At 42.3% G+C, this 12750-nt stretch overlaps 1 protein-coding gene across 1 annotated transcript in view; it reads right to left on the minus strand.

The window, feature by feature from the left end:
• Positions 1 to 12750, minus strand: part of CCDC38 (coiled-coil domain containing 38) — a 52872-nt gene that overhangs the window by 25960 nt on the left and 14162 nt on the right. The window contains exons 6-8 of the mRNA XM_034773132.1: positions 10386 to 10549; positions 10209 to 10289; positions 4072 to 4340 (exon numbers count right to left, since the gene is read on the minus strand). Of these exons, the coding sequence (XP_034629023.1) occupies positions 4072 to 4340; positions 10209 to 10289; positions 10386 to 10549 (514 nt within the window). The remainder of the gene's footprint in view (positions 1 to 4071; positions 4341 to 10208; positions 10290 to 10385; positions 10550 to 12750) is intronic.

Consider the following 12750-nt stretch of genomic DNA (forward strand, 5'->3'; position numbering starts at 1 on the left):
AATAACTATTAATCATCCTTTCATGCAAGTAAAACATTTACTCAATTTTACCAGATTCTTGACAATGCAGCTTCAACTAGCCAACTCCTGAAGTACTGTAGTAGGTGGCATCCATGTTCCAAGGGAATCAGCACACAACAAAAAACACCAATAACACTTTCTGCGACCAACACAGAAGAGGTCGGATATGTCATATAACTTGGCAGCACTATAAGTGCAACAGGTTGAACAGACAAAGACATTACAGCCAGAACGGCGAAAGCCAGGCATGCCTTCATAATGATAAAACCAATCTGGAGGGCAGAAATCTTGACTTCCAAACAAAACTTCAAATTAATACCACTACTTAGTCGGTCTTACTATCTGGCACCGAAACTTGCAGACTTGTGAAGACCTTATCATCTAAACTCCCATGTTTTCATAAACAGTTGCAAATCCACAAACAAAGAGCTCTGGAGGAGATCAAAACAGAAACTGATAGGACAGGAAATTACAGAACGAAAGTGGAGATGGTTAGGACATAAATGGAGGAATGACCTGAACAACATATCCAAGATAGGTGTTGGACAAGAAACCTCCCACCCACCCCTAGGGCAAGAGGTGATGAAATAGACCAAGATAACATGGAACTGCACAACAGAAGCAGAATTAAAAGCTATCAGATTGACATGGGAAGAAGCTAAGATTGCAGCAAGAGTCTATCAAGGATGGAAGGCTGTGGTGGAGGTTGTATGTTCTGGATGGCATAGACATAAGTAAGTCAGAGTAGCCTAGGAGTGAATGCATACTTCCTTCACTCAGGTAGATGACTAAACAAGTGAACTTAAACTACAGCATTGATCAATATTTTCTCTGCAGCTCTTTCATGGTGAAATTCATCCTGCCTGCTCCTCCCAAAGTCTAAGCCAGGGGTTCTCACAACTAATTTTTTGGTGGCCTAATACCAGAGCCACCAACTCTCACTGTACTGACAATTTTTCCTAAAATACTTAATTAACGTTAGGAAAAACAATTAAAAATGCATAAATTCACATCCAAGTCATTGTAATTTATATTCGTAGGTTTTTTTGGCAGACTCAATAATAAAAATAATGCTGCCTCACTCTGCCCCGCCATCCAGGGCTTAATGGGTCCTGGGGCTTGCTGTGAAAAGTGGTATTTGTATATTTGTTAATATCACAGCACACTGAAGCTACCTGGGAGGCTATGAAAAGTGATAAGTGATATTAACAAACATACAAGTATCACTTTTCACAGATAGCTAATAAGTCTGCTGTGAAAAGTGATACCTGCATGTTTGTTAATATCACCTTTCTCAGCAAGCCCCAGGACCCATTAAGCTCTGGATGGGGGGGGGCGCGAAGGGGAGGCAGCAGGGGCCAGAGGCGATGGTGGGATGGATGTGGGGCCAGGAGAGGCAGTGGGGGCCTGGGGCAATGGAGGGGATGGATGCGAAGCCAGGAAGGCAGCAGGGTGCTGGGGTGGATACAGGGCCATGGGAGGCAGCGGCGGCCAGGGGCAATGGGGATTGGTGATGAGCCCCACTATCACGTGGCTAGAGCCTGATGTCTGCTGCCCTGCGGCCAAGGCTGGGGCTCAGTACCCGCGGCCAGAACCTGGAGCTCGGGACAGGAACTGTATGGCTGGAGCCAGGGATCAGAGCCCACTGCTGCACAGCTGGAACCAGGCGTCGGAGGCTGAAGTCCTGCAGCTGGAGGCCAGAGCCGGAATGTGCGTGTGTCAGTAACTGCTGCCCCGCGGTCGGAGGCTGGGGCCGCATAGCCAGGTTCCTGATGTCCTGGCGCTGGAGCCTGCCGCCCAAACCCCCTCCCCACAATGTGGGTCAAGAACTCACCTTGTTCCTGCAGCATTGTGCCCCACCTCTCTCCAGAGGCGGTGCAGGGCAGTGCAATGAGGAGCAACAAGGAGGGAGTGGGAGGCGCCAATGTTTTCCTCCTCCCCCGCACCACCCAGGAGGCTGTTGTGGCCGAATGTAAAGACCCTGGTGGCCGCATTTGGTCTAAACAGTCAGGCTTTGTGTTGGGAATTCCGCAACAGCAGCAGGAAGGGAAAGGATGGAATCCATACCCAAACCTGCAGCCAGGCAACAGAGGTACAGTGCATAATTTCTATGGCCACTCTTCCAGCCTGTGGCCCTGAACAGTGACTACAGCCCCTTCTAACTCCTATGAAAGGGTGCAGTGAGACTGGATCAGCATAAGCACCGATCTAGTGGTCCTTTACCTGCCTTGCCCCAATAGGCTCTTTTGTGTCAGGCTATTTGAAACTGAGGCCTGGTCTACACTACAGAGTTAGGTCGACATAAAGCAGTCATAAGACGTAAGGTAGACATTGGTCCCACTGATGTAAATCACCCGCTACACTGACCTCATAACTCCACCTTTGCAAGCAATGTAGCCCTTAGGTGGAGGTAGTCAGGGTGACAGTGTGTCTGTGTAGGTAATGTGTTACTTTGCCTGTTTTTGGCTGTCAACCCCATGCAGGGCTCAAAGCTGGAGACACTCCCACCCTCCCTAGGGCTGACAGTCTGAGCTGTCAGCCCCACATGAGGCTCATAGCTGGAGTCCCCCGCCCCAGGGCAGGGGTGAGGACTCCAGCTGTCAGTGCGCCACACCGTTAAGTTGGTGGAAGTATTTCTGGTGAAGACACACACCACTGACAGAGGGGGCATAGTGTGGACAGGAAGCATCACAGTAAGTACTGCGATCGCTGTACGCCAATTTAACTTAGGTTGACTTAATTTTGTAGTGTGCACTCACATCTCCGGCTGCTTCATCTATGCACCCTCTGCCCCTGCTCCTCACAGACACAACCCTACTAAGGGGAGGACCTTGTATGAACCCTCCATGACTGTGTGAATTTTACCATCAGTGAACAGGAATACCTTCCCCACCCTACTGCATAGACCTCATACCTTTGTTATCATGCACCGCTGTTTTCAGGTGACAACTCTCACTTAGAGTTGATGTTTTCCTATTGTGTCCAGCACTTTTCTCAAAGGAACTGAAGCGCCTGTCTGTACTTGCTGTATAGATTCTATCTAAAGATATAAACAGAACTATAACTGAAGAGCTTTACTAAAAGAAATGTGGCTTGACTGACAGTAACAACAAAGATACTACTCTGACTTACTGTGAAAGCAAGTGGAGAATATAATGGGATCTAAATAAAGAATAATGTAAAGGAACTTTTTATCTGAGGTACAGCTTAAGCAAGAAAGCTCTTCCAACTGCTACAGGGAAAAACAAATAGTAATACGGGAAATGGCCTTTAACAGTAAGGTCTTGGCTGCACAAGAAACTTGCACTAGTTAAGCTAAAATCAGTTTTTAATTTGATTTAGCTTAACTGGTGCAAACCCCTGTGTAGACACTTCTTATACTGATTTAAACCTGATTTAGAAGATTCCTTAACAGATTAAGCTAAATCAATGCAAGACAGGTTTAAATTAATTTGAGTATTCACACAGAGGTTTGCACTGCTTTAACTAAATCAATTTAAAAATACACCTTTAATTAAAATTTTAATGTAAACAAGGCCTAAGTGAGGCATCTAGAAAAAAATAAACATTCATTTTAGAAAGCTAGCCTAAACATCAGGCTTCAAAAGACACAATTCACTAATGGGGGCTTATGTCAGCCACATTATTTACCCCAAATTGTCAACTCTACATGTTCAAAAAATCATGAGTCAAGACCACAAAATCATGAGACTAGCTTAAAAATCATTACTTTTTTTTAAAAGAGGTAATAAATTTGGGGTTCTTGTTATTTGTCTTCTGGTTTCTGAGTCTTTAAGGTGCACTTGTGCTTCATTTTTTTTCAAGCTTTTCTCTGTAACCATGAGGGCTAGAAACTTACTTTTTTAAAAACTGAAAGCCGAGCTCTCATACAATCTGTGGAAACTTGTGGTAAAATTACGAGAGTTGGCAATGCTGAAATGGAATCAGCATCTAATCACTTCATTTTTGAAAGTCCTGACTTGTGTGTGTTTAAATTTTCAGCCTTAACCACATTCATATAGATTGTGCTTTATATTTTCAGACACATACTTTGCTTTAAAAAAATAGAACCGTGGCGTGGTTGGCGTGGAATTGAAGAACTTATCTTCTCTTTGCGTGCACTTTCTTTTTCTTGGTGTGGAGTGAAAGCACATGTAATCATTTCTCTTTGCATGATCTCTCTTTCTCTCTGTTTGTCTATTCTTGCTTTCAACTTTTTTGTTCTCTGTTCTTCTTGCCATTCTTTAGGAGAAAGTTTCATCAAAAAATCTTCATAATATAAACTCTCCATGAGAAGGAATTCGGCATTTGCAATTTCACTAGAAAAATACATTAGAGTATACAGTTAGTATACAAGCAGATATACAAAAAAAATGTAAAGTTTAAATTATATCAACTTAAAATGACATTATCTTAGTCACATATTACACTGGCATTTTCAAAATGTCGGTTACTGAGAAACCCTCTCACATCTGGGTCAGGAGGTGACTTCAAAGTTCCTCCTCAGCATATGGGCTCATACTTATTATAGATACTATGGTGCAGAACTAAAAAGGTGTGTTGAACTGTTGACAGCCTTTCAATGAAACACTAAACACAAGTTCTTTCTGCTGATCTTTCAGGAAAGTGAATGAGAAATTTCTTACCTGATCATTTTCTTTCTGCTAGCCATCTCTCTCCCCATTTATCCCTATTGGGTTAATGTCCCCCCACTCCAAGGAATTTGGAGTGGTCCAGTGTTGTTGCTGGATACTGCAGGACTAAGCACCACCTTTCAGGTCAGGCCACCAAGCCATTAGAAGGGTTCTTCCAGAGCAAAAGAAACACTCCAGCAACTGATTTATTAGTATTTAGAGAACATCCTGATATACTGATTAACCCCAATAAAATTATAAAAGGGTAAAAAACAAAGGTGATGTCATGGTAGGGATCTACTACAGACCACCTAACCAGGAAGAAGAGGTGGATGAGGCTTTTTTTTTTAAACAACTAACAAAATCATCCAAAGCACAGGACTTGGTGGTGATGGGGGACTTCAACTACCTAGACATCTGTTGGGAAAATAACAGAGCAGGGCACAGTTTATCCAGTAAGTTTTTGGAATGTATTGGAGACAATTTTTTATTTCAGAAGGTGGAGAGAGCTATTAGGGGAGAGGCTGTTCTAGATTTGATATTGACAAATAGGGAAGAACTGGTTGAGAATTTGAAAGTGGAAGGCAGCTTGGGTGAAAGTGATCATAAAATGATAGAGTTCATGATTCTAAGGAATGGTCGGAGGGAGAACAGCAAAATAAAGACAATGGATTTCAAGAAGGCAGACATTAGCACACTCAGGGAGTTGGTAGGTAAGATCCCATGGGAAGCAAGTCTAAGGGGAAAAACAATAGAAGACAGTTGGCAGCTTTTTAAAGAGACATTATTAAGGGCACAAGAGCAAACTATCCCACTGTTTAGAAAAGATAGGAAGTATGGCAAGAAGTCGCCCTGGCGTACCCAGATCTTCAATGATCTAAAAATCAAAAAAGAGACCTACAAAAAGTGGAAACTAGGTCAAATTACAAAGGATGAATATAAACAAATTACACAAGTATGTAGGGACAAAATTAGAAAGGCCCAGGCACAGAACGAAATCAAACTAGCTAGAGACATAAAGGATAACAAGAAACCATTCTACAAATACATTAGAAGCAAGAGGAAGACCAAGGACAGGATAGGCCTGTTACTCAATGAGGGCAGGGAAATAATATCAGAAAATGTGGAAATGGCAGAGGTGCTTAATGACTTATTTGTTTTGGTTTTCATCAAGAAAGTTGGTGGTGATTGGACATCTAACGTAGTGAATGCCAATGAAAATGAGGTAGGATCAGAAGAGGCTAAAATAGGGAATGAACAAGTTAAAAATTACTTGGACAAATTACTTCAAATCACCAGGGCCTGATGAAATGCATCCTAGAATACTCAGGGAACTGACTGAGGAGATATCTGAGCCATTAAGCGAATATATTTGAAAAGTCATGGAAGACAGGAGAGATTCCAGAAGGCTGGAAAAGGGCAAATATAGTGCCAATCTATAAAAAGGGAAATAAGGACAACTCGGGGAATTACAGACCAATCAGTTTAACTTCTGTACCTGGAAAGATAATGGAGTAAATAATTAAGCAATCAATTTGCAAACATCTAGAAGATAATAAGATGATAAGTAACAGTCAGCATGGATTTGTCAAAAACAAATCGTATCAAACCAACCTGATAGCTTTCTTTGACAGGATAACAAACTTTGTGGATGGGGGAAAGCGGTAGATGTGGTATATCTTGACTTTAGTAAAGCTTTTGATACTGTCTTGCCTGATCTTATCATAAATAAACCAGGGAAATGCAACCTAGATGGAGCTACTATAAGGTGGGTGCAAAACTGGCTGGAAAACCGTTCCTAGAGAGTAGTTATCAGTGGTGCAGAGTCATGCTGGAAGGGCATAACAAGTGGGGTACCACAGGGAATAGCTCTGGGTCTGGTTCTATTCAATATCTTCATCAATGATTTAGATAATGGCATAGAGAGTACTTCTAAAGTTTGCGGACGATACCAAGCTGGGAGGGGTTGCAAGTGCTTTGGAGGATAGGATTGTGATGGGTTGGATCACAGAAACCCCCTTGGGGCTGCCAACTGATGTGCCAAGACTACTTCTGCCCCTGATTTCCCTGCCAGCTTGGGACTTGGGAAATGACTGCCTAGGAAGGAGTACTGCGGAAAGCGATCTGGGGGTCATAGTGGACCACAAGCTAAATATGAGTAAACAGTGTAACACTGTTGCAAAAAAAGCAAACATCCTTCTTGGATGTATTAGCAGGAGTGTTGTAAGCAAGACATGAGAAGTAATTCTTCTGCTCTACTCTGTGCTGATTAGGCCTCAACTGAAGTATTGTGTCCAGTTCTAGGCACCACATTTCAGGAAGGATGTCGACAAATTGGAGAGAGTCCAGAGAAGAGCGACAAAAATGATTAAAGGTCTAGAAAACATGACCTATGAGGGAAGATTGAAAAAACAGGAGCGAAGGCACTACAAGACTGAGCGTGCTGTACCATAAACAAAAGATGGCAGTCATTACCAGGCAAGGGAGACGCTATATATGATGTCACTGCTAGGATGAGTCCCATATGAGTATGAGCTTGGCAGGATTGCTCTTCATGACACTGCCATCTCTGACCTCACATTTTTCCTGATTTTATCGGCAGTTAGATTATTTATTTATTTAAAAAAGTTATGAAGGCACGGTCAGAATTTTACCAGTAACAGCTGACCAAGAAAACCCTGCCTTAGGAGGCTGATAGCAGACTTACTTGTAGAAATACTAATTTTACAAGTGCAATTTTCATTTTTTCTCAGCCCTGGCTTCCTGCCTGTCAAATGAACAATTAGTGAAGGGTAAGGGTAGGATAGGGTAAGGGTATTTGTGTAGTCAGATGTGTATATTTTGTCATATTTGAATGAAAATGTCTATATTTAGAGAGAATCTTCTTTTCCCATATCTCCTTTATTTATCAACCAATTTCGATAAAATTTGAAATGGAATCAGTTTTTTCTTTTTTAGAGGCCTCTCACATTGCGAGGCCCTAAGCTGTAGCTTAGTTAGTTTATGCCTTAATCTGGCGCTGTCTGAAGGCCTTGGCATTTTGGATAGAATGAGATGAACAGGGTACAAGTGGCATGTGTACTCTATATATGCTAGAGATATATCTTTAGAGTACTAGAAGGGGGGAGGGATAGCTCAGTGGTTTGAGCATTGGCCTACTAAACCCACTTAGGGATCTGGGGCAAAATCAGTACTTGGTTCTGCTAGTGAAGGCGGGGGGCTGGACTTGATGACCTTTTGGGGTCCCTTCCAGTTCTATGAGATAGGTATATCTCCATATATTATATGGCACAACTTTCCAAAGGAGTGCTAAATGTTAGAGTAAAACGATAGAAGAACTATGACCAAGGAATTGTGGAAAGAGAAATTTATTTTGACCAGAAAGATTTCTGGAGCTATAAGAACAGTGATGGGCAACCTGTGGGCCGCACCAGACCGTCAGGGTAATCTGATGGTGGGCTGCAAGACTGTTTGTTTATGCTGACCGTACGCAGGCATGGCCGCCTGCAGCTCCCCGTGGCCACGGTTGACCGTTCCCGGCCAATGGGAGCTGCGGGAAGCGATGGCCAGCACATCCCTGCAGTCCATGCCACTTCCCCCAACTCTCATTTGCCAGAAAGGGCAAATCACAGCCATTGGGAGCTGCGGGCAGCCATGCCTGCGTACGGTCAGCATAAACAAACAGTCTTGCGGCCCGCCAATGGATTACCCTGATGGACCACAGGTCACCCACCACTGTATAAGAATATCCTTTTCCTCAACAACAGCAGTGTGGTTTTCATACAGAGGAACCAATTCAAAAATCTGCTTTTCTGTGGTAATGGTGACTAGAAAGGCCAGCCCTTGGCTTGTCTAACCTGTCATTCTGATTAATCTTGGCATCTGATAATACCTAAATGGAGAAGCCAATGTGCCTCCCTACAGAATGCCACCATGGCCAGTACTCATGTTTCTGTGGTGCTTAGTTGTACAACTCCAACCAACCATCCTGGAGAAACTCTAGTATAGCTGAGATTACCAGAACTTTGTGATTGTCATTATATTTGTATTACAGTAGCATCTACAGTTCAGGGACCCACTGTACTGGCTACAATACAAACATTTTTCCTCTTTCCCCTCACATCAGAAACGTAAATTTGTCCACATCAATGAATGAGATTTCCTGGCTGTATTTTTAAATTTTTGTTATGCATGCATGGTGTTACCGCTGGCTGTTTACAGGGAGGAAGTAATATGCTATTCATCCTGGCGTGGGGACCACACAACCAAAGAGAGGTGTGGCTAAAAATACCTCACTGTGGAAGTAGCTTGACTGAGATCCCTGGGAGTCTGCACCCAAGTGAGTAGTGTAAGGACAAACTAGGACCACTTGGGCTTTTACTCGGTAAACAGGAGCCATTTTTAACATGAGAATGGATTTCTCACTTTCCCCTTTATCATTCCATGAAGGTTCAGCTTCCTGGGGTGGAATCCTCAGATGCCTCTCTTCTTGTAAAGTTCTCTCAAAAAGCTTTACAATGTGAAATGAAGAACTATATAAAACTAATTTATACTGAAGTATTTTGACATGTGGTTTTATCTTCCAGGTTTTGTCAGTCAGCTATACAAAATGACTAATATTTTGACTGATTTAAAATGAAGCACTGAGGGACAAATTCATCCCTACTGTAACTCCACAAAAGTGAATGGTATTATGTTAATGATGGGTTATTTAACAGTAACTAAATCCCCATACATTATTCTGTGTACAGATCTCAACTCTGGTGAGCTACCTGGATGCCAGCCATTATTAAAAAGAACTATGAACTCATTCTCAGTTTTTGCTTCAGACAATTTTCACACTAAAACCTAAAGTTTACATAGTAAGCGGAAAACATTCATAAACTAGATCCAGGGCAGACTGTCCTTTTTACCAGCTTAACAGCTTTGCTAGCAAAACTATGTCCCCACCCTCAAACTTGTGCATGTCCCAAGCTGAGAGAATCACTAATATTATCCTTATACATATGCGCGTGCACACACACACACACACACACACACACTCTTCACTAAATACACAGTTCACACAAATAAAATACTAAAAAAACCCCACAACACACACACACACACAAATCCAATCTAGCAAAACAGCACCTAACATTGGCGTGGCACAGAACACCATCACTCCTCACAAACCTGATCAGGTCAAATCCTGACACTGCCTACTGCCTCTTTGCAAGCCTACGGTGCAGTTGCCCTGCTCCCCACTTGTCTCCACTACTATCTTTGGTTATCGGTTTAAAGGAGTTTGGTCTGTCAAAATGAAGATACAGTATCATATTCTGTACTGCTGTAAAACAGTTAGGTCTGTGAAACTGTCTGCTGCACTTAACTCACTTCATGGGGATCAATGGGTGTGGGGGACAGGCCCAAACTGTGCACCTACAGAACAGCTCAATGTGGCAGTGGGTGAACCTCAAAGATTAATTCCCCCCAGAGTATTCTTCAGAAGAGGAGAATCTGCGCCACTGTTACCATAAAAAGAGGAGTACGTTTGTAACATAAAAGTCTCACCTTTTAATAGCGAAGAGTTCATTAATAGCAGACTTTACATCTGCTGCCATATCCATTTTAGATTTTGTTTCTTGGGCTGCACTAAAAAGTAACATGAAAGTATTACAGGGATGTAGGTGTACGGTTTTTGGTAGATCAAAAATTAAAACGAACATTAACTGTAATAGCGATTCTAACATTTTAAGTGCATCTGCAGAACTTCGGTCGTTTTCTTTCAGAAATTCCTCAAATGCAACTGTATCGTCTTCTAGCTTTGCTTCGGCAGAGCTGGCCTCTTTCTCAGCTTGCATTGCTAATTTCTCCAGCTTCTTTATAGTTTGCTTTTTTACTTTTACTGTGTACTATGAAAACAGAGTGGGGAAATGTTATGTACAAAATAATGTCCAAATGTATTTTGCATTTGTATTTCATCATTTCAGGGAGCAAAGTAAACTCAGCAAGATGTGCTCAGAGAGATAGGAATAGCTGTCCTAATTCAGACAAGGATCTACAGCATGAATTAATGTCTAAAATATATTATTTCAATGCTAAGTTTACAGATACAGTGTCAAGAAATACAAAATACAAAATCAAGAATCCGATAGTTATATTTTTCACTCACACTATATATACCAAGCCTGATTCTCCATTGTCCTAAGGCTCCTTTATGCTGTTTTGGCAACAGAACGAGACCTTAGAGCAGTGGTTCCCAAACTTTAACAACCTGTGAACCCCTTTCATTAAAATGTTAAGTCTCACAAACCCCCTCCTAAAAATGAATATATCCAGGGATTTTCTCCTTTACCTGAGTATAAATTATAAAAGTAGTGATCTTGGAAATGTAAAATTTGTTTTTATTACATGCTTATTACACACTATTTATTATTAATTATTATTCATCATTACAGTATTTTATTACATTATGAAAACGGCAACACTCTTCCAAGATCTCACTTTCCTTTCGTAGCTTGTATCATTTTGAATAAGCCTGTTATAAGACAAGGCTCCTGTCAAGGCTGTATCACCACTTTGAACTTTAGGGTACAAATGTGGGGGCCTGCATGAAAACTTCTAAGCTTAACTACCAGCTTAGCTCTGGTCCGCTGCCACCATTCCCAAAAACTAATTTCCTTCCCTGGGTAGCCTTGAGAAACCTTTCACCAATTCCCTGGTGAATACAGATCCAAACCCCTTGGATCTTAAAACAAGGAGAAATTAATCATTCCCCTCCTTCCTCCCACCAACTCCTGGTGAATACAGATCAAACCCCCTTGGATCTAAAAACAAGGAAAAATCCATCAGGTTCTTAAAAAGAAAGGTAAAAATCATCTCTGTAAAATCAGTATGGAAAATAACTTTACAGGGTAATCAAACTTAAAGAGCTCAGAGGACCTCCCTCTAGCCTCAGGTTCAAAGTATAGCAAACAAAGATAAACACTAGTAAAAGGTACATTTACAAGTTGAGAAAACAAAGTAGAACTAAGACGCCTTGCCTGGCTTTTTACTTACAAGTTTGAAATATGAGAGACTTGTTTAGAAAGATGGGGAGAACCAGGATTGATGTCTGGTCCCTCTCAGTCCCAAGAGCAAACGAACTCCCAAACAAAAGCACAAACAAAAACCTTCCCCCCCCCAAGATTTGAAAGTATCTTGTCCCCTTATTGGTCCTTTGGGTCAGATGCCAGCCAGGTTACCTGAGCTTCTTAACCCTTTACAGGGAAAAGGATTTTGGAGTCTCTGGCCAGGAAGGATTTTATAGTACTGTACACAGGACAGCTGTTACACCCTTTCCTTGATAGTTATGACAGCTCCTATGTTTCATCAAGGAGTATCAGATGTGAACCAGCATGAAGGTATTTAAGAAGACAACTTGAAGAGTTCCTCCTACACAAGCATTCAGGTCTTGGGCAGTCCAGGCAAACAATGCATGTTACAACAAAGCTTAAGCTTATTGTTTTTAAAATTATTATGAAGAACACTAGCTGCCTATTTAATTTTAAAAACAGCAAAAAATATCCACTTCCCTTTCCATTTCTTATAAGGAGTCTTGAAGTTTAAATCTCAGTGTGATAGATATGCTTGCTTTGATCTGCTTAGCTCTTGGAAGTCCAGGGGCTCTGGGCTGCTGGCCCTATGGGGTCCCTATGGACAGCTCTGTCCGCCATTAGGGAATTTTTTCCCGAGAACCCCCTGTAACATTTCGTGAACCCCCAGGGGTTCACAAACCCCAGTTTGGGAACCACTGCCTTAGAGGTAACAGAGCTTTCCCCGGGGACTATCCTCAGTGTAAGGGAATTCCTCAGGCAGTACAGAGCTGGCAAAGTGACTCTGTACTGGTCCCCAGCCCAGGGGGCAGAGCTGCAGTCCTGCTGGAGTTCAGAGCCACCCAGAGGATTCAGGGGGCCTAGGGCAAAGCAATTTCAGGGGCCCAGTCCATAAAAAAAAGTTGCAATACTGTAGAATACAGTATTCTCGTGGGAGCCTCTGCAGGGCCCAGGGCCTGGGGCAAATTGCCCCACTTGCCCCTCCCTCTGCGTGGGCCTGCTGGAGTTAAAGAGTTAAA

Source organism: Trachemys scripta, chromosome 1, assembly GCF_013100865.1.
Source record: "Trachemys scripta elegans isolate TJP31775 chromosome 1, CAS_Tse_1.0, whole genome shotgun sequence".
Taxonomy (NCBI): Eukaryota; Metazoa; Chordata; order Testudines; family Emydidae; genus Trachemys; species Trachemys scripta.